The sequence below is a fragment of the Arvicanthis niloticus genome, chromosome 1, assembly GCF_011762505.2.
Source record: "Arvicanthis niloticus isolate mArvNil1 chromosome 1, mArvNil1.pat.X, whole genome shotgun sequence".
NCBI lineage: Eukaryota > Metazoa > Chordata > Mammalia > Rodentia > Muridae > Arvicanthis > Arvicanthis niloticus.
Genome location: NC_047658.1, coordinates 66,838,975 through 66,860,851, shown reverse-complemented (window position 1 = coordinate 66,860,851; position 21,877 = coordinate 66,838,975). Strand labels below are relative to the sequence as shown.

Here is a 21,877-nt window from a genome sequence, read left to right as displayed (position 1 = left end):
CACATGTGGTGCACACATGCATGATATAAAAATAAATTTAAAAAATAAATAAAGGGAGAACTAAGTCCACTTCAGAGTGTTCAGAGAAGGAAAAGTCACATGGTAGTCTTATCCAAACAGCAGGGCTTGCTGTGAGAAGAACTATTTAGATGTTCTGAATGAGGTTTGGAGTCTTGGGGCTTTGCTAAATCAGTACATTAAATATCCTCTGACTTGTTGAGTGAACCACTCTCCTGGAACAAGGTGTACGGAACAGAGACAATACACCATCTGCCCACATGTGTTCCAACAAGAAAATAAATGTGAGAGCTGGTAAGGACCCAAAACACTTTGCTATTTGATACATAAATATAAAATGACATTTTATTTATATTTCCCTAGGTACAGAATCTAATTACGCATTACATCCTAACAATGGTCAGTACCAGCTACAGAAAATTATGCTGCTTTCCACCCCACCCCCCACAACCCCTGCTCACCTTCAGTGGGCACAGCAGTCTTAACAATCGCAGACTATTTTTACAGAGGAAGGTGAGAGCTTTCTCAAATGTGTTTTGTTGTGTAGAAAGGGCAAGTGGCTTCTCACCATGGAAACAATCAGGTTGCTAGGCAGGGCAAGGCCAAGTGTGGAAGAATGGTCCTTAAACAGATCTACTAAATAAATAGATCCTGCCACTGGCAACTTTCTTCAAGTTCTGATTAATACCCATGAAGTCATTGCTTGGCCTTCATCAAACGCTTCTTTATTCAATGCTTCTTTGTCTTGCTGACAAGACAGCCAGTCAACACTGACACATACAGCCTGGTCCAGGCATATGTGATGCCCACTGCACAGTACACCGAAGTCAGCAGCAAAGGGATGAAGGGGTACTTCAGGTTCCAAGAGGTAAAAGGGAACAGGAATTCACAGCACACTTCCAGAGGCCCCAGGCCAAGGAGGTACACAGTTTCTATCCAGTTAAAAAGAGGTTTTTCTTTTCTGAAGGAGAGAAGTCTGATTTTAGATGAGTCACACCCTGGCTTAGCAAACATTCCCAGCTAGTGTTTCCCACCTGCAATGTGACATCAAAACACTGTGTTTTGAAGAGCCATTAGTGCCATGCACTTCACTATCTCAACAATTTAACCTGCCGAATTTACCTATGCTACCCAGATAAAATTAGTCTGGTACTCAGAAGAGAGATGGCACTGCAAAAAACATGCCTTATTCTGGTAAAATACAAGTCATAGAAAATTCAGTATTTTACTAACTTTTACATTATTCAATTCAGTGGCCTTATATACAGTGCTCATGTGTACATATTACTAATCACCTTCAAAACATGATCCCCTACAAAGTCCTCCTGTGTTCACACAAAACTTTACCATCTGAACCATCACTCCAGCCCCAACTTAAAAATACATTTGAAATCCTCTTTGACCATTTAAGAGCAAACATCTCACAAAAGGGAATAAATACAACCTTAAATGTACTTCTAAAATTACCTGAACAGTGTCTTCAGTGAGGAAATACTATAAACAGTGAACAGCAGCATGAGTAAGATTTTAATGGGAAGTTCTGTTAAAAGACAAAGATGCAGATGACAAAATAGCACATGGACATTGTTTTTTTTTTTAATTTTTTTTCTTATTTTATTTTATTTACATTTAAGATGCCATCCACTTTCCCCATTTCCCCTCCCTAGAAAACCCCTGTCCCATGCCCCCCCTTTCCTTTTTGCTTTTATACAATTTTTTTAAAATGTTAATCAAAGGATTTATAAGTTTGGTAATGCTCAATCAGAAGCGTAACCCAATACCCAACCTAGATATAAAAACTATCTTTGACTGGTGGAGACCTGTGAACATCTGCCTCCATGCCCCCTCTCTCTTTCTCTCTCTCATCACCTAGCTTCTCCTCTCCTTCAACTTCTCTCCTTACTCCATCTCTTCCTCTCAGTACTCCTTCCCACTTAGCTCCTCCTACATATCACTCTTCCTGTTAAAGTAAAACTTTTCTCTCAAAATACAGTTAGAGCATACTTATTCCTAATTGTACCATTGAGGTATAGGATAGTCCTAATACCCAGTCCCAGTCCATCATTTTGTTGACTAACCAGAACCTCTGTCATCTCTTCTAACTAAAACACTTACTTTTGATCCTGGCTTTTTTTTTTTTTTGGCTTTAGAATGAATGTCAGCTGAAAACCATCTACTCAGATCTTTTCTCTCAAAGTAAATAGCCAGGATTGGCTACGAGACTATGGGTCTTCAACCCCGTCAGAAATCCAGAATGACTGAGTTAACTGAAGTTATGGGAAGCACTAAACGTAGCTTCTAAAACTTAGCCAATTTATAGAGACCGCTGAACACCTGAGAAGCCCCTATACTACCGAACGTTCAAGCATCAAATCTTCAGCCTTCTGGCCCAGAGTCATCTGACAGACCTTAGTGATGCAGGATTATTAAGGGCTGATTACTCTGTCTAGGCAGATATAATCAGTCGACTATTCTGCAGCACATGGACATTGTTAATACTCTCTCTTCTCTTCTCTTCTCTTCTCTTCTCTTCTCTTCTCTTCTCTTCTCTTCTCTTCTCTTCTCTCTCTCTCTCTCTCTTTCTTTCTTTCTTTCTTTTCTCTTGACAGGGTCTCTCTATATAACCCCAGCTGGCACAGAACTCACTATGTTGACCAGGCTGGCTTTGAACTCAGAGATTCACGTGCCTCTAACTCCTCAGTGCTGGGATTAAAGGTGTGTGCCACCATACCTGGCTAACCATTTTTGAGTCTAAATACACTGAAAACTAGGACCAAATTTGAGGTATTATTTAAGAGAAAGAACAAAGGTTTCTTCTTCCAGAAGACTCCCAGTTATTTAAGTCAAAGTGTGCTGGCTTTTAGGCCTAGATGGAAAGGACACCGTGAGCAGATGCATCGTGTAAGATGCATGTAAGAAGCTGCTTACCTGGTGCAGTGAAGAGCAGAGGGAAGAGGGAATAGTGTCCTGTCGTTGTCAGAATCAGAAAAACTGTTGCATCTCCTGCTTTTTCCACAGACAACAGGCTAAAAATAAAAATTCTTACAATAATTCCTTAACACAACTGAAATGTGATCAAAAAGGGCTTAAATAAACATGTTTATTATTAGGCCTGGCTAAAATAAACACTGATAACCCCTTAATAAAATGAATACTGATAATTCTCTTGTGAAATAAATACTGTTTTGTTATAAGTACAATTTAAATGAGAACTAGTTTGATTGCTTTGCTTGCATGTATGCCTGCAGTCCATGTGCATACATGCTTGATGCCCATGGAGGTCAGAAGACATCAATCTCCTGGAACCAGAGTTACAACTGCCAAGTGGGTGATAGGAACTGAGCTAGGTCCTCTGGAAGAGCAGTCAGTGAGTGTTCTTATGTGCTGAGCCATCTCTCGGGGCCCTGGGTGTTGTTTTTAAAGTAATCAATAAAATGTTCCTAAGAGAAAAGGGGAATAAGACAGATATCCCACTCTCTTTGCGGGTGGGGAAGGGAAAGAGAGAGTGGAGGAGGGGGGAGAAACACCTTGCTTTGTTGAGTTTAGAGTTTGCTCTTCTTTGCAATATGGAACTTCTATGGCTCCAAAGAAAAAGATTAAATGCTTTCTCATAACTTGATAAAACCCTCAAAAACAGAAAAAGGCAATTCTATTCCCACTTATGTGCTGGACTGTAATGAGATGTCAAGTGGACATCGATCCATTTACTGAGGATTCGGCAGCATAAGATGTGCTGAAGTCCTGGGATCTGCTAGCTCTGTGCCTTAGCATTTTTTTGTTTTTGTTTTTTAAAAAGATTTATTTATCTATTTTATGTTTATGAGTACACTGTCAATCTCTTCAGACACACCAGAAGAGGGCATTGGATCCCACTACAGATGGTTGTGAGCCACCATGTGGTTGCTGGGAATTGAACTCAGGAACACTGTTAGAACAGTCAGTACTCTTAACCACTGAGCCATCTTGCTGTAAAGCCCAGGATGGCCTTGAAGTCAGGATCCTTTTGCCTCAGCCCCCTCAGTACAGAGGGATACAGGCATGTGCCATTACAACAGGCTTAATTGTGTAACTTGCTAAATCACAAGCTCTCTGGGCCCTGGTTTCTGTAGATTCTAAGAGGGGATTACACCAATTTATCCTAATCACCCCAAAGCATGCAAACCAACAATCAAACAGCTCTGGAAAGTCTATAGTGGATATACATGGAGCCATTTTGTATTACTTAGTGCTTACTTGGACTAACAACAGGGATCAGGGAACCCTGGGATTTTATTTTCACTGATGTGTTGATACCAAAGATACCAGCCTTTCCCAGGGCATGCTCCCACCCAATACCCAGACCTATTACAGTGTTTAATCCTCACAGGTCCAAAGATCAAGCAGATCAGCCCACTGCCCTCATTCCTGTGCCTTTGTGTATCCTACACCACTGGACATGTCTACAACAGGCAGTCATTAGACAGCAAGACAGTGTGAAACATGCCAACTCTCTGAGCTGTTTGCTTACCTCATTGGGAGGATGGCAAGGAGTATGGCTTTTTCATGGACATGCCACCCAAACATGAAGGAACTTAAGGCACAAAGAACCAGGCATCGAAGAAAGCCTCTGGGCCCTTGGGGTTTAAACCAAAGACAGAAAACAGAGGGCTAGAAACAACAGGCAAAGACAAAGCTTCAGTGTCATTTCAAGTCAGCTTTGCAGAAGCAAGGCACAGATAAACACAGACTGTGTCATCTTTGAAAACAGCAACACTAGAGGATTTTCCACTGTACTGGAATAACTCTGTGTACAGTCTCCCAAAGCTAGCTTTAGAAAAGAAAATGCAAGCCCATGGGAATATGAATTTACTTCATTAAAATGAACCTTAATACAAATTAATAAATGATGATAAGTTCTGGGATATAAAATTTAACAATGCACGATCTGTATCATTAGCTAATAGTCATAAATATCATTAGCTAATAGCTAACTAGGACAAACTACAAAAAGTCATAGATGTTTTGGGGATAGTGCATTAGATTTTTACCAGTTTTGTGAGCATAGAATACAGCCTTTGCCCTATATATACACAGCTTACAAAGCTGAGGATTTATAGTGGTTTTTTTTTTTTTTTTTTTTTTTGTTGTTGTTTTAATATTTTGCCCCTTCCTCTCTCTCTGGTATTATCTGTATGTGTATGCACAGTTCTGTGGGGGAAGGGCATACACACACAAAGCGGTCAGAGGAGGATGCTGGGTATTGTGCATTCTATCACTACCTTATTCCTTTGAGACAGGATCTCTCACTGAACCTAGCGCCAGGCTGGTATTCAGCAAGCCACCCCCCACACCCATTCTCCTGTTCTCCACACTGCTGGGTTAAAGGCATACATACATGTGCATCCATGCCTAGCAGTCTATCATGGGAGCTGAGTATCTGAGTTCAGATCCTCATGTTTGCACATTGTGTTCTCACTCCCTGAACCACAGCCCCAGATCCAAGGTTTTAGAACTTTTTAAACCTCAGCTAAAACCTGTGAATAAGTAGACCAGAATGACCTCCTTGGCTGCATACCAGTACTGCCATACAGCTACGTGGGGCCAGGTGTCTTGCCAGGAGATTTTGATCTCTTAGAAACCTATTAAAGCGAATGTGTAACTATCCTCAGGCTGAGTTGTTTATGTTGAATCGTACTGAAACTATCCCAAAAGGGAAGTCACCAAGCACTGACAGGCATAAATGAGGCTCTGACAGCACTTCACCCACAGTGGCTTTCACTCTTTTTCTTTGAGACAAAGTTTTGGTATATAGCCAGATTGGCCCCCAAGGAGCAATGTCCCTGCCTCTACCTCCCTGGAGCTTGGATTGCCAGCTCGTGCCATCATGCCTGGCTCCACAGCAGACTTTCATCAGATGAGCGAAGAGCTGCTGTTTCTCTTAATTCATTATTACCATCAAGACAAAATATCCTGTTTTCCAGACACAGTTTGATCATTTAGCCAAGGATGAGAAACACAACACAAAGCCTGGATGTTCTGCCACAAAGATTTCCTTCCTCCACAGCACGCTCCACGCCTCCACTTGGGCTTTTCCTTTTCCTCACGCCAGGATGGACAGATGGCTTAACAGTCACTGGCAAGCCTCTCTCACAGAGGCTTTTCTGGTAATCCTTCCTCACTGTGTTCAAAGTTACTCTGAGAACTGCTAGGAAATAAATGCTCCAGTCTGCAGGATCTCAGCTATGGAATTTATTCTGCAGTTGGAAAAGCTTGGAAGCTGAAATTCAGTCAGCACCATGACAGGAAAAGCAGAGGAGACACAGCCAATGAGCACCATATGCTAAGTTCTTACCAATATGGCTATCAGTGTGCAAATGAGGGTTGCCAAAGGGGAAACTGAGGGAAGGACTGTGTGCTGGAACTGTTGAACCAAACCACTTGTCATCGAGGCCCTGGGGATCTGGCTGGGATCAAGAAGTTTCAACTCCAAACCTAGAGAGTAAACAGACATTTTACTTTAATCAATAGGATTCCATATTTTATGAGTCAGATCCTTGAGCAATAATCTTAAAAAGCTACTAAATCTTACAGCTGTTCACAGCTGAATTTCATGGGTTAAAGTCTATGCTGTGTCGCCTCCAGCAGATGTGAACCGGGCTATTTGTGCTGCGTACAGGAACCTTGTGGGCAGGCAGCATGTGAGCAGCCATCTTCTCTAGCACTTAAACAATGCAGACCATGCCACAGCACAACGTTCAATCTTTCATTTCCTGTAGCGTTCAGGTCATAATCTCACACAGTACGGTCTTCATTGCTCTCTCACGGCTGTGTCTCTCCAGCCTCATCTGTGTTAAAGAGCCTCACTCTCAGTGGACTGTGAGTCCTCAGCACCACCCTCAACAGCTGTCCCTCTGATCACGACACTCCCTTTGAATGACTCCTCCACTCTGCTAAACTAACTAATTCAGTCATATAAACAAAGAACTAAATTGAGAGGCAGAGCTGCATTGTAAGTTCTGTAGTGTAGTTTATGTGTTTACTTTATCATATTATGTCCCTTAAATACAAAGATGATGAAGTCATTTTATCCCCAACATAGAAGTCCAATCATTACTTGTCTGGAACAATGATGCAAGCCCCACCCAAACTGAGCTCCAGAGTAAAACCAGGGCAGTCAGACAGCCTGAGCAGCTACACAGCCCGTCTGTTGCCACTGAGCACTGGCGATGTGGACAAACGGAGCTTACTGATGTATTTTCTACTTACTCCTTTCCCCTTCAGGTTTTGGTCATTTTTCCCCTCTTTTTGTCTTGAGACCCATCCCATATAGCTCAGGCTAGCTTTGAACTCCTGATCCTCTTGCCTCCACCCCCAAGTGTTGGAATTACAGGTGTTAACCCTCATACCCACACTTTTCCCTCTTTTTGAGACAGGATGTCACATAGTCAACCCGGCCAAGAATGACGGAACCTTCCTGCCTCTACCTTCCGAGAGCTGGGACTGCAGGTGTGCCCCAGCACAGTGGTTTATGTAACACTGCAGTGGAACTATAGGATTTGCACTCTACCAGCTCAGCTAATCCCCAGGCCCCGACTCTATCCTCAATCTCTTGGCTATTCCCCTGAGTTTCTGACCTGCTACTAACTTTCCACATAAGGGCTCTTTGGGGAGCAGGCGCCTTACAAGGTAGGGTACAGCAGTTTCCCGACTCAGGCAGGGAAATCAGACCTTGTACTGCACACTAGAGTGGTAACTGCTTTTTAAAATACAGATGTTGAGCTGGGCAGTGGTGGTGCACGCCTTTAATCCCAGCACTTGGGAGGCAGAGGCAGGCGGATTTCTGAGTTCGAGGCCAGCCTGGTCTACAGAGTGAGTTCCAGGACAGCCAGGACACAGAGAAACCCTGTCTCGAAAACAACAACAAAAAAATACAGATGAAGTTTCTATGTAAGAATGCCATTACATGGATGCTGGACTGATGAGTGAGGGATGAAACCAAATTATGATTTCTAAAAATAAGTAAGTAAACGAAGTACCAATTTCCTGTAAGTACATAACAGAAACAGTAAAAAGCAGTCAGTTACCTACTCCATGTTCACAGGGCTTTGTCCTTACTTTAGATCCAAGTGCACAGATGGAGTAATCTCCTCAAAGCCACATGACCAGCCAGTACCACAACTTAATCTGGGTCTGTGTGGCTCTAAAGTCTTCTACTGATAATATCCCGTGTGTGCCTGGTCCCAAGAAGGTCAGAAGGGGGGCATCAAATTCCCAGGAACTAGAGTTACAGGTAGTTGTGAGCTGCCACGTGGAAGTGGAGAACCGAATCCAACTCCTCTGTAAGAGTGGTAAGTGCTCCTAACTGCTGAGCCAGTTCAGACCCTGCAATCACTTTCCTGCTGGGAAGGTGCATCACCTGGAGGTCAGAGGACAGTTTGAGGGAGTCAGTTTTCTCCTTCCACTACACGGATTCTGGAACTAAACTCAGGTTGTCAGTCTTAGCAGCAGGTACCTTTACCTGCTGAGCCATCTTCCTGGCCCAATCTAACATATATATTTATTCTTGCTTTCATTCCCAACATGCTTTGCAGGAAAGTAAAGTCCAAGAATCCCCAAAGTATTGTGATGAAAGCAATACTAAGTTAATCAAATGACTTGGTGATTGAACCCAGCCAACAACTTATGTAGGGGTCAAGATCAGGAGTCAACAAAGAAGCCCAAAGCCAACCTGTGACCTGCTTTTGCACAGAACTGAGGCTATTAGGAGTTGGTTTTGTTCTTTTTTTTTTTTTTTTTTTTTTTTTTGAGACAGGGTCATTTTTTTCATTGGTCCAATGTCCAGAGTCACAATTCATACATTGTTGTTCCCCTTCTTCAAATATTTAAGTTTAAAAGTAGGGTCAACTCTGATGAATAATATTTTACTTAAGGCAAAAACTATCTTTAAGAAGTGTCTGGATGGGGGCTGGGCTAGAGAGGTGGCTTAGAGGTTTGAGAGTTCATCCAGAGAACCTGAGTTTGACTCACAGACACCTGTAACTCCAGGTCTAGGGGGATCCAGCACCTACCTCTAGCCTCTGTGGGTACCAGCACTCAAGTCCACACCCCCTCCAGAATTAAAAATACTTCTTTAGTGTGTCTAAGATTGAATCTACTCACCCAAGGAAAGTATCTACAACCCAATGCCATAAGGAACGTTTGTAAGGGAGGCAGTCCCTTACTCCACAAGACTGGGTCTCAAGCACTCCAGCTCTGCTCACCCTGAGCTGAAGTGCAAGGCTGGAGACCCAATGATATAGAACACACATCCAAACACAAAACACGGGCAGGTGTTTCCACTTCCTGGTGGGACTAGTCCTTTCAGTATTCATAGTCTAAGTGAAAAAACTGGGTACCATACCAATTACAGACAGTACTTTGTCCAAAGCATTGTACAAAGCCCAGAAGTTTGGAGCCCAGTAGGCATGGCAAAGGCCCCTCTTGAAAGGAAAGAGTCGGGAAAAGACTTGTGGCAGCTGGTTCTGTTAAAAAGGAGAAACAAAACCAATTAAACACTCAGAGTTTTTTCCCAAATTCTAAAACAGAACAGCAAAACTGCCTGCAGCACTGTGCATAGAAGTTCAGCAGCCTGGGATCCCATCCTTGTTTCTGCAAGTGAATGATCCAGCAATTCCCAGACCTCTCTTGGCCTAACCTTTTCAATCGATCAGAGAAGATACATGTAAGTCAGTGAATACTCGTTCATGCTATCAGGAACTACAAAAGAATTTACACAGTGCAGAGAGAGCACAGGATCAGGGAGCAGGGAAGACCACATAAGGTGTGCTGTTCCCCTATCGTAACAGGAAGTAAAAATAATTTTGGGGTATGGAGCAAGAGAGAAAAACTATTTGGACCCCTGTCTCAGGTGCTTTATAATGTTTGCTGTGTGCAAAGGACTGACCTGGGAGGCTAGGAATGTTAGCAAGTTGGTGCATTTAAGAAGAAACCACAGTGAGAATTAGTTCTCTCATGTCCGCACAGTTTCATGCTACTTGGGCATGCACAGAAATGTGTGCAGAGCACTCTGCCTTATCTTTGGTAGGGAAGGAGGAGTTTACAGTTGCTTCCAACACTCCCTACATCATTGCTCTTTTTAAATGACAAAACCATGACCCACATTAATGTTTACAAAGTAAAAAGCAGAAATAAAAAAAATATCTTACCAAGGCTAGGAACGGGCCTAACGAAAGAGCAGAAACTAGGAAAACGATCAGTCCCAGGGAAGTGACACGGACAAAGCTGAAGCTGTTCCACTGGACAGTGCCATCTACAGAACAGGAAAGCCAGCACTGTCAGGAGCATGGAGAAGTACCTCCAACCATAGATACACGGGGTTTCAACACACAGCCCAAATGTGCCCAAAGCTACCATCCTCCCGCTTCAGTCTCCCTAGTACTAGGATTAGCAGTGTCTGCCACCATGCCTGGGTATACTTCAATTTTTGTGGATGATGGGTCTATAGATCAGGACCTGACAGACACCCGCTGTGCTTCATAACACTGTAAACCTCAAGGATTTTGCTACCACTGCTAAGACTTGCCTGGTTTATTTGCAGTGAAACAGTAAGATCGCAGCAGATAGATTCCATAGGCTGGTGCTACATAGAGGTAGATGTGCTTGAAATGGAGGAGGACAGCAAAGAGAAACGCCCCTTCAATATGCCTTTTCTAGGAGACAGAAAGGGGAATATATCACTTTAAACTCAAGGTAGATGAAATGCAATATGTGCTATCCTGGAGTGGATCCTAGAACAGAAGGAAGACATTAGTAGAAAAGCTGATGAAATTCAAATAAACCCATGCTAGCTTTATAGTCTTAGTGAATAGTTTAAGAGGGTGGCACTGGCCGGGGGGGGGGGGGGAAGGATAGGTGAGGACACAATACTATTCATGTAACATTTCTGTGCGGCTAAATTATCATCAAAAAGAAAAAAAGAGACAACACCCACCTATTTTAAAAGAAAAAACCTTAAAATGAAATAAAACAGTAACAAAAAAAGTCCTTGAGTTTTGCTATGTTATTCAGGTTGGTCTCAAACTCCTAAGCTGCAATAATTTTTCTGCCACAGAGCTTCCTGAGTGCTAAGACTACCTACCATCCAGCTAAAATTATTACTATTACACTTTAAAATTTTTGTTATTAGTGTTTAGCTTGAATGTTTGTGCAATGTGTGCAATGACTGCAGAAGCCAGAGGAGGGCATCAGATCCTCTGGAACTGAAGTTACAGATGGTTGTGAGCTGCCATGTGGGTGCTGGGAACTGAAATAGGTCCTCTGGGAGAGCAACCTGCGCTCTTAACTCCTGAGACCTCTCTCTAGCCCATAACTATGCCTTAGGGGATATTCCGCATAAATAGAATAAAATGTAGCACCTGGAACCCATAAGCACAAGGAGCTTCTGTAAGGAATGCAGTCTGCCTATTGAAGCAAAGCCCCAGTGGAACTGCTGCTCGCTGCAGATCAAGCAATCCAAGCACACCCAAACACAGATCAGGGGCAGGGTTCTCACTTCCTCATGGGACTGGTCCTTACAGTGTTCACAGTCTAAGTGAAAAGGCTGCACGCCAATACCAAACTAGACACAGCTCGTCCACATCAGTGTTCTTTTTCAATATACAAGTCCTTTATTGTCCTCAAAGAGCCCAAATTGTACTTGTGATCAGGATCTTGTTTCTGGAGCTAGGAAACTGAGGTCTCACTCATCAGTCTGCTGCATGGTTCCCTTCTCAGACACATAGATGCCATCCAAAAACTTTCTGATATCTTTGTTTTTAACTGTTATAGTTTGCTGAATTAGAGCCGCTGAATTTGAAACAAGTTCAATATCATTTCCTTCAAGGATTAATTCATTCTTCTGGGCTTGAGAGACAGAACAAGCAACACCTGTCCTCATCTGAACCCTGTGGATGTATTTTTTACCCAAGAAATTTCGGATTTTAACCAAAGACCCATTCTCCTGAATAACAACATTGATGGGGAAGTGAGCATGCACGGACCTCATCTTGTAATGGAAGCCAGTGTAACACCTTGATCATGTTCTGAACATGACTGCAGATGGTTCTGACAGTGGCCAGTTCCTTTCTGTTACCCCACCATTTGTCAACCCAGAGACTTTTCTTCCTCCACAGAGTTCCCCTGGGGCCCTTCACAATGACTGTGTGGCCCTTCAAGTGACGTTGACGTTTCCTGGAATGCTGAGAATGGTCTTCATTCTCACAGTAGATGGGGCAGAGCTCGTCCATATCATTTTATTGGAAAAGAAACCTGTGTATCACTGTAGTGTGTTTTCTCTAATTCTGAGAGATTTAAATTTTTATAATAATGTACAGAAAATTCAAAGTAGGAGCTGGAGAGATGAATCGGTAGCTAAGAACATTTCCTGCTGTCATAAAGGACCAGGCTTCTGTTCTCAGCACCCACATGATGGCTCACCATTGCCTGTAACTCAAGTTCCAGGGGATCTGATGCCCCCTGATGTCTATGGGCACCTGTACACATCTGGTGCACCTCAATGCATAGGAACAACATATACACACAAAATAATAAATAAGTCATTACTTCATCAGATACATAGTATACATAGGCTGATATATCAAGCCTGCTGCTAAGATATAGGGTATGTCATCAGTAACCACAAACTATATTGGAAGGAGCCAGAGAATGTAGTTAACCTGGCCAAAGAGGAGCTAGGATATATAGGATAAATATAGTCTACAATACTGCATTGTATGTGGGGTTATGTGGGGACAGAATCCAGGCTTAGTGCATTTAGGCCAGCACTCTACTACTGGGCTACATACATAGCCTCTTTAATAATAATAATATTTTTTTAAAAAACAAAAGTCAGTGGTTAGAGCACTTGAGTAATATGTGTGAGACCCTGCGTTCCATCTCCAGGATGGTCTCACTAAGCTCTTGCCCAGACTGGCCCTGAATTCTCAGGTCCAAAGGATCTACCTACCTCAGTCTTCTGAGCAGCTTGGACTGTAGGGCACACTACCATGTCAGGCTAAGGGGACTAAATATGGTTCTTAATCCACAGATGTGAAGGTATAACAAAACCCCAAACTCTAATAAAAACAGTCTGAATTCCACCTACTTCATAGAAACTGCAAAAGAACCAAATATGGCCACGGTAAACCCTGAGATAGAAACATGGATCTTTTCATTTCAAATTCGATATTTCCACCACACTCTTCTAACTCACCTCCAGCTTCTTGTAGAAAAACACCAACATCATTTATACAGCAAATGCTACGGAAGATTCCACCCAACACAAACAGTGCAGGCACACAGAACTATAATCCACGCCTACCACATTGTAATGAGGTTTTAGGATATAATTTATATCCTGTTATATATTCTATATTTAATATAATAATGTATTTTATATTTAGGATATAATTTTCTCATCTTAAAGAAAAAGTATCACCCAAAGGGCAGGTAGAAAATACCAATAAATTGGTACCAATTTGTAGAAGTACCAATAAAAATGTCTATGTGGGGAAATTCCAAACAATGGGTCAAATAAATCACCTATAAGCACCACAATTCTATGTTTATAAGCTAAAATCTAAAAGTGGGAGTGCAGTTAGGCTTCTCTGTGCTTACCTGAAATAGACGTGCAATGGACAGCAGCAGTAACCCGGACAGAAAGCCATTGTACTGGAAGTGAATATCTAGGGGGATGGATGTCAAAGAAGATGATTCCAGATTCATAATACATGTGCTACGAATGAGTACAGAACTTGTGGATGCTTTCTTTTCTTTTTTCTTCTTCTTTTTTTTTTTGGTTTTTTGAGACAGGGTTTCTCTGTGTAGCCCTGGCTGTCCTGGAACTCACTCTGTGGACCAGGCTGGCCTCCAACACAGAAATCTGCCTGCCTCTGCCTCCTGAGTGCTGGGATTAAAGGCGTGTGCCACCACTGTCCAGCAGTGGATGCTTTCTTAATGAGTAAATTAAAAATAATAGTTCAGCTGGTTCTCAAAATTCAATACTCAGGGACAAAGTATTTTAATAACCAGAATCCAGTAAACTTGGAGACATAGTTTGGGGAGTAAAGTAACCCAGACCAAGCTCCCTTTCAAAAGCAACTCATATTTAATAATTATCACCACACAAAGAATTGACATGTTAGTTAGCACATAGCAGAGTAAGAGAATAGCATTTAGAACACCAAGGATACGGTCTATAACTAACAACCCAAAGTTCCATAGAAGTAGCACGGACAGAATAAACTTCGGTTTCTCTGTGAGGTCTTTGCTGGTTCTTTTTCCGTCAACGCATTTACTGCACCTACGAGGACACACCAGGAGAGAAACAAGTAACTTTATGCTTCATCACAACACCACAATACACACACAGCCACTTCTGACAAGCTGTCCATGTTGCCCAAGGTTGACCTCAGGCCAATGGCACATCTTCTCCTCGGGTATGCAGATGAGAAACAAGTGCTCATGTAATAAAACTAAACATAGCCATCTATGACCTCCAAGTAAGGATTTTAAAAACAGGAGGGCACACATTAGTTCAGTCCTTAAGAGTGCAAAGTAGGAGACGGGCAGTGGTGGCACACACCTTTAATCCCAGCACTTGGGAGGCAGAGGCAGGTGGATTTCTGAGTTTGAGGCCAGCCTGGACTACAGAGTGAGTTCCAGGACAGCCAGGGCTACACAGAGAAACCCTGTCTCAAGAAAAGAAAAGAAGAGAAGAGAAGAGAAGAGAAGAGAAGAGAAGAGAAGAGAAGAGAAAAGGAGTATGGGCTAAGGGTGTAGCTTAGCTGGCAGAGTGCTGGCCTAGCACACAGCAGGTCCTACACCACTCAGCACAGTACTCCATCCCTGTACTCCAGCTCTGACGAGTAGGGGTAGGAGGACTGAAGTTCAAAGTTATCATCAGTAACATAGCAAGTTTCAAGCCAAACTGAGCTACATTAAGACCTTGTCTTAAAAAAATGAAGGAAGAAAGGGGAAGAAGTTAAACTGTAAGGTATAACTCAGTGGCAGAATGGTACATGCTAAGTGTGAGTAAGACTCTGGCTAGGTTCAATCCCCAATGTGTATGCATGATTCATACATACATGATCAGGGTTAAATATGCAGATTCCAGACCAGTCTCGGGTTACACAGTGAGACCCTGTCTCACAAAGAAACAGAACTGCAAAGCTGTAGTTCCTCATGACCTAGGTGCTGATGACAATACATCTTTATGTAAGGGGTGGGGATGGCTCCGTCAGAAAGTACTTGCTGTGCAAGTAAGAGGACTTAAGTTCACTCCCTGGAACCAATATTTACAAAACCAAAACCAACCAACCAACCAGCCACCCACCCAGCCAGCCACCACCCACCCAGCCAACCAACCAAACCAAACCCCAAAAAGCTGGGAACAGTACTTGTAGTCCTAGTATTAGGAGGCAGAGTCAGGTGGATCTCTGGGGACTGTCATCCATTTCATTCTTTCAGACAGGGTTTTTCCCTGGCGTGGAACTTGCTAACTGTTCCAAGCTGGTCACAAGCACCAAGGATCTACATGTATCCTCCTCCTTTGTAATGGGATCACAAATGTATGCCACCATGCATGTCTGTTTCACATGTACTTTGCTTGTTTGTATATCTGTGGACCATGTGCATGGCTGGTTCCTGCAGGTCAGAAGAGGGCATTGGAGCCCTTGATCTGAAGTCATAGACACCTCTGAGCTGCCAAGAGGGTGCTGGAGTAAAACCTATGTTCTCTGCAAGAACAGCAGATGTTCTGAACTGTTGAGCCATCTCTCTAGAACAGTGTAAGATAATCTGAGTTTATTGGAACGAAACTCTTCCAAAAGCAGACTTTGGACATATGCATAAATATATACATACTGTGTCCCACAAAATAAAGCATATCACAAAAGCCTCTAGGCGTGGCCAAAAGGAAAGGGAGGCATGTGGAGTTTCTTGTGTGAGAGAATTGGTCCTGGGATTCTATTTGCATTAGTTCCTTCATAACACTCACAGTGTCTTCTCATACAACCTCAAAACCCCACCTTATCCCCATTTTTCCACAAAACCTCTCAAGAATGCTTCTGTCATTACTCTTAGGCATTTTAAAGCTCAGCTTGGGTTTTTGCTGCTTCAGGATTTGCTACTGTATGAACAGGGTTCTGTTTCCTGTAAATCAGCTATAATATGTTTTCTAAATGTCTCCCACACAAACAAATGTTCATTCAGCATGACACTTGCCACTTACTCGTGAACAGCATACACAAAGAGTGCATCTGTCAAGATGACAGAAAACCTCTGGAAAAGCAATGTCCTTGAGCTGTAATAGTTCAGGTTATGAATATTAAGCATCTCTTGATCAAAGTATTTGGCAATATGTGATAAGGCGTACTCAAACCATGCAAAAAAGGGGGGATAATCCAAGGTCCACTCTGAAGTTGCCTGTGATTAAAAAAAAAAAAATCAAAATTAAAACACTCCCTAGGTAACTAAACAAGGTATATTTAAAATTGTTCACTCTCTAGTCTTTACAAAAGCATAACGATATGATGTTGCACTTAAAATGCCCTATACACAGCAATTCCTATGTAAGGAGAATCAATACATGGACATGATGCACATACCTATAATCCCAGCACTGAGGAGGCTGAGGCAGGAGGATTATAGGTCTTGGACCAGCCTGAGATTCCTTGGCCTTGTATCACAGGCTAGCCATTAATTATAATTTTCCTTCTCTGCACTTGTTACTTTAAAAAAAATTAAAATGTAAATTCTTTTTGAATGTGTGTGAGTCTTTTTCCTGCCTGAATATGGAAGCTCCACGGTGTGCTTGGTGCCCCTGAAGGCCTGCAGAGGGTTCCACTGGGCCTGGAGTTTCAGATGGCTGTGAACTACCATGCAAGGGCTGGGAATTGAACCCTGTACATCTGGAAGAACAAGTGCTCTCAACCAGAGCCAATTCTCCAGTCCCTTGTTACTCTTTTCATTGAAATTTTCTTTCTCTTCAAGTCCAGTTCAGGCTCACTGGATACAAACTGGTTCTTTATAAGGACTATGGTCCAAGGTGTCTCTGTGACTAAAAGAGGAATAAAAAGACATAAGGCAAGGCTCACTCTCTGCTCAGTCTCACTTTTAACTTCTTTCCTGAAGCCTGGGCTACATGAAACCATCTTTAAAAACTAAAAGAAGAGGCTGAGAGAGCTTAATGGTTAACAGTGCATACTTTTCTGTAGGCAATCTGAGTTCAGTTCCAAACACTCATGTTGAGTGGCTTACGACTGCCCATAGCTTCAGGTCTAGATCTGATGCCCTCTTCTGGTCTCTACAGGTACTTACATGCATGATTAAAAATTAAATCTTAACAAGCCTACACCACTGAGAATACCACCCTACTTTAGTTGTGTCCTTGCAGGTATGCCTGTCTATGCTATGTGTGTGGAGGCCAGAGGTTGACGTTTTGTGTCTTCCTCAGCCTCTCCACCTTTGTTTTGGAGACAGGATTCCTCACTAAACCTGGGGCTCACCAATTTGCCAGCCAGAGAACTTTAGATTTGCCTATCTCTGCCTTCCCAGCAGTGTGATTACAGACCACACCACTACACCCAGCCTCTCTTAAGTGGGTGCTGACCACCTAAACTCAGGTCCTTAGGATTATGAAACAAGCACTTTACTAACTGAATCATATCCTCAGCCCTGGAAAAATATTTTCCTGAAATTAGAATACTACTTTAAAATGTCTTTAGGGGATGCAGTTAAGAACACTTGCTGCTGTAGAGAAGCTGGTTTCAGTTCCCAGGATCCACATGGTGGCTCACAATCTTCTGTAACTACAGCTCCAGGAGATACAATGCCTCCTCTGACCACTGCAGGCATTGGGCATCCACCTGTTGCACATGTACATACATATAAATAATTTTTAAAGAAGCCTTTTTATCAGGACTGGAGACATAGCCCTTAAGAACTCGCTACTCTGCCAGAGGATGCCAGCTCAATTCCCAGCACCCATATCAGGTAGCAAACAACTGTCTGCAACTCCAGCTCCAGGGAGGATCTGAAGCACCAGGTCTCTGCAGTCACTTGAATTCATGCACACAACTCCCTCCACATATCTTTTAAAGAAATCTTTTATTGTTGTGTGTGTGTGTGTGTGTGTGTGTGTGTATATATATATATATATATATATATATATATATATATATATATATATATGCTACAGCACACATGTGGAAGTAAGAGAAGTTTTCTCTTTTAAAAAAAATTAATACTGTGTGTGTCCATACCATGTCATGGATGTGGAGGTTAGAGGACAAACTGCAGAGTGGCTCTCTCTCCTTCCACCCTGAGGCAGGTTGTTAGACTTGGCTAAAGGGCCATCTTCCAGGCCTAGAGTGTCCCACTTGTGTGTCAGTTAACAGAGATCCACTTAGGGCTTTGAGCACAGCCGGCAGGAGCTCTACACCAGGCCACACTCCCAGTCCTGCAAATCTCACTTAATAGCAATAATCTAAGGGTGACTCTATACGGCATTTCTTTCCTTGTTGCTTCATTTCTGAGATAGTGTCTGGCTATATAGTTCAGGCTGGCCTTGAATCTTCATCTCCCCACCTCAACATCTCCAGTGATGGGATTACAGGCACGTGCTGCCATGCTGGCTCATGTATAACCTTAAAAGGTAAAGGTGAAACTTACCTCATAATACCACTGAGATAGTGGGAGGCTGTGAGTGATTGCAAGCCAGTTTCGGTGTACTTCAAAATCTGTGGAATGGCTACACAAGGCAATTAAAGGAATAAAATTAGATTTTGAAACAGCTATAGCTCATCATATCATATAAAACCACATGGCATGCACATATACAAAGTCCTAAAAATCTCACTTATTAGAGGTCAGAAGGTCAGTCCCCCCTCTGAAGTTATTGGAGGATGGAGGTGTTTGTGAATGGGTTTCAGAGATATCCAAGGGCTGAAAAAAAGCTTCAAACAGGTTCTCAGACACTGCATGAAAAGGACTTTCTCTTTCTCACAAAAAATTCTAACAAAATCCATAATCTGGAAAATGCTTTACAAAAGAGCTTTAATTTTTAAAATTACATTTCTTTTGTGTGTAGGTACTTGTGTGGAAGTCAGAGGACAATGTATGGAGAGCTGGATACTTCCTTCCACTATGCATGTCCTGGGATGACACTCAGGTTGTCAAACTGGCCAGTAGGGACCCTTTACCCACTGAGTATCATCTCATGAGAGCAAGGATTGGTTTTGAGACAGACTGTTGTTATATAGCCCTGGCTGGCATTGAACTTGCTTCATAAACCAGGCTGGTCTTGAATTTATATCAGTCTTCTTGCCTTTGCTTTCAGAGTGCTGAAGACTACAGATATGAGCAACCATATCCAGCTTCAAAAGGTTTTGTTTCATTGAGACCATGTTCTAACCAGGGTTACACTCCCTGCCTTGGAAATTCTCTTGAATTAGCACCAATAATGTATAGGTGGTTTTGTGCAACAACCCCACCAGCCCTGCTAGACAAAATCTGGACACACAATCCAGGCTGGCCTTACATTCTTTTCTAATTTTTACATTTATTTATTTTGTGCAGAGAGGAACAAGCTGTGGCAAGCTGTGTGTCAAGAGGATAGCTTGAGACTTTGTTCTCTCTCACAATGTAGTTTCTGGGCGTCAAACTCAGGCTGACAGGCTTGCCCACAAGTGCCTTTACCCTGGCTTTCTTCATTTTTTGACCTCCACATCTCAAGTGCTGGAAATTATTAAGCATGAACCCAGCTTAGCGGTTAAAGGCTCCTGTTTACAAAATCACTTACTTTCTAAGACTGTGGAATGCTGTTCATTTAATGACACCCTTTATCATACTTATAATTTATGGTATTATTGTACCCACTGTACACACACAGCTAGGTGGTGGGTGGCTTCTGTATTTTTAGTTTTGACCGTACACTCTCTCTCTCTTTTTTTTTTTTTTTTTTTTTTTAACACAAATCTACATATGTTTTCCACAACCCTGTGTGATCTGTGCCACTCTTCGTTCTTTTTCGGCTCTTCGGCTACAATAACAACGTTCTCTACCTAGAATCCTGGGTTCTTTCCTAAGACGGCGTTTGTGCCCTCACTCTTTCCTGTGCCTTAACAGCTTTTCATATTGGTTATTCTTTTTCATATTGAGGATTTGAACTCAAACATCACCTCCTACAAGAAGAGTAAAAGCCCTGCCAGTCAGTTACTGGCTCCTTTATAAACGCTCTGTTGACACCGCAACTTTAGGAATTTATTACGCCGCCCGGTCTTTTAAGCAGCAGGTCATACTGGCTCAAAGACTGGTGGAGGTGGGTGTCATTAGCTTGCAAATGGAGGAGGGTCCTGAAGCTCATAAACCTGAAAGTGACTTGCTCAAAATTAGGCAGCGTAGACTCTTCCGGGCCAGACATGGCTATATTCTGGCTCTCAGGTGAAGCACCAAGCCCCGTGGTAGAAGGCTTAGCAAAGGCGGAGACAACACATGGCCTTTCTTCCTCATACCCAAAACATCCACGCAAGTCTCGCCCACCCTGCCGACCGCGGGGACTTCCCGCTCAGTCCCTGACTCTGCAGTTCCTTACTAGGTGGGGATGAGAAGGCACTTAAGGAGAGTCACCCCAACAGCCAAAGCCGAGAACCAATGGCCACTACCGGTTGTAAGGCCGAACGCCGCCATTCCTGGAGTCCCGTCACTTCCGGGACGCTGCGCATGCGGACAAGGCCTTTAGAGGCGGTGCCTGTGAGCTTTGCGCATGCGCCAGCTGTTCACCCGCTAGCTGGAAAGGGCGCTGGCATTTAAACCTCCCGCCCTGTCTCCACAGGCTCACAAGCAGAAAGGACTTAGCTGCGCCTGCGCCGGCCCCCACGGCGGCCTCTGTTCATTCATTCATTTAACGTTGTTGTTAATACGTCCATTCAGATAGTAGGTGGTCACCTGCTTTGGGTCTTGATTTTTGGTTGGTGTAGGAAACTTTCGTGAGAACCGCCCCCCCACCCCCCACCCCCCCAGATGTTTGAAGTAGTAGTAAAGGAGAAGCACACCAGGGACTTTTGGAACCGGAAATTAAATCCAGATAGAGAAAGATTTGAGCAAGATTCAGAGCTGAAACCATTCTGATTCCAGTGTCGCTGAGCTAGGCTTTCTGTGCAGCACTTGCCCCTTGCGAAAGGAGACTAAAATTAGCATTTCTCACATTTTTGTTGTGGTGATCGTTGATTAACAATTGCAGCTCTGGATGGCCCCTAACTCAAAATTCTTGCCTCTTCCACTGGGGTGCTGGGACCAAAGGCTAAAAGCATGCATCACCACGCCTGGTTATTTCTCTCATTTAATCTAGGCAGCTTGTTAAAATTGACATCCCGATTCAGTAGGTAAGTCTGAGTATCAGTGCTGCTAGTTCACAAGAGCTTAGACACCTGCAGTGAAATTGCTCTTGTCTCTTTTATACCACCCGTCTTGGTCAGATTAAACCCTGGTCTGTCTATTCTTCCTTCCTTCCTTCCTTCCTTCCTTCCTTCCTTCCTTCCTTCCTTCCTTCCCTCCCTCCCTCCCTCCCTCCTTCCTTCCTCCTTCCTTCCCTCCCTCCCTCTCTCCTCCCTCCTTTCTCCTCAATCATAAGGATAAAAAATGTTTTACCTCAAATTATTAAGATTAAAAGAACGAATACAAGTTGCTTGAGATGGAACCAGGAAAGAATAAGTGCCCAGTAATGGATTAGAGAAATTAAATGCCTTACTGAAAGATATACAGCAAGGTATTAATCTGAATGTATGCCTCATTCATAGCTTCATATACCACCTATATGTATATGATGCTCAATTTTATACCTCAA

The 21,877-nt window shown here is 42.9% G+C and overlaps 1 protein-coding gene and 1 pseudogene across 3 annotated transcripts; both read right to left on the bottom strand.

Moving 5' to 3' along the window:
* Window positions 1-531: 531 nt before the first annotated feature.
* Alg8 (ALG8 alpha-1,3-glucosyltransferase) lies at window positions 532-20,761 on the bottom strand. Of its 3 annotated transcripts, none has more exons than XM_034485784.2 (13): window positions 20,627-20,761; window positions 18,706-18,784; window positions 16,265-16,458; window positions 14,226-14,335; window positions 13,651-13,718; window positions 10,580-10,706; window positions 10,203-10,306; window positions 9,398-9,518; window positions 6,350-6,489; window positions 4,526-4,665; window positions 2,947-3,044; window positions 1,486-1,558; window positions 532-979 (listed from the first exon to the last, which is right to left on the bottom strand). In XM_034485784.2, the coding sequence occupies exons 1-13, from the start codon at window positions 20,719-20,721 to the stop codon at window positions 748-750; spliced, it is 1,581 nt and encodes a 526-aa protein (XP_034341675.1). In that variant the 5' UTR covers window positions 20,722-20,761; the 3' UTR covers window positions 532-747. The 3 variants fall into 3 exon arrangements, with proteins under 3 accessions (XP_034341675.1, XP_076794299.1, XP_076794303.1); XM_076938184.1 differs by having other exon boundaries at window positions 631-979; window positions 4,526-4,631; window positions 6,350-6,449; window positions 9,393-9,518; XM_076938188.1 differs by lacking the exons at window positions 4,526-4,665; window positions 6,350-6,489; window positions 10,203-10,306 and having other exon boundaries at window positions 631-979.
* On the bottom strand, window positions 11,627-12,411 carry LOC117694802 (large ribosomal subunit protein uL6 pseudogene; annotated as a pseudogene).
* Window positions 20,762-21,877: the final 1,116 nt, after the last annotated feature.

Coding starts and splice junctions, on each gene's coding strand:
- Alg8 (XM_034485784.2), bottom strand. CDS start 20,721: ATGGCGGCGTTCGGCCTTACAACCGGTAGTGGCCATTGGTTCTCGGCT. Junction 10,707..13,650: donor CCATTGCACGTCTATTTCAG/GTAAGCACAGAG, acceptor TCTGTCTCCTAG/AAAAGGCATATTGAAGGGGC. Junction 980..1,485: donor TCACTGAAGACACTGTTCAG/GTAATTTTAGAA, acceptor TCTCTCCTTCAG/AAAAGAAAAACCTCTTTTTA.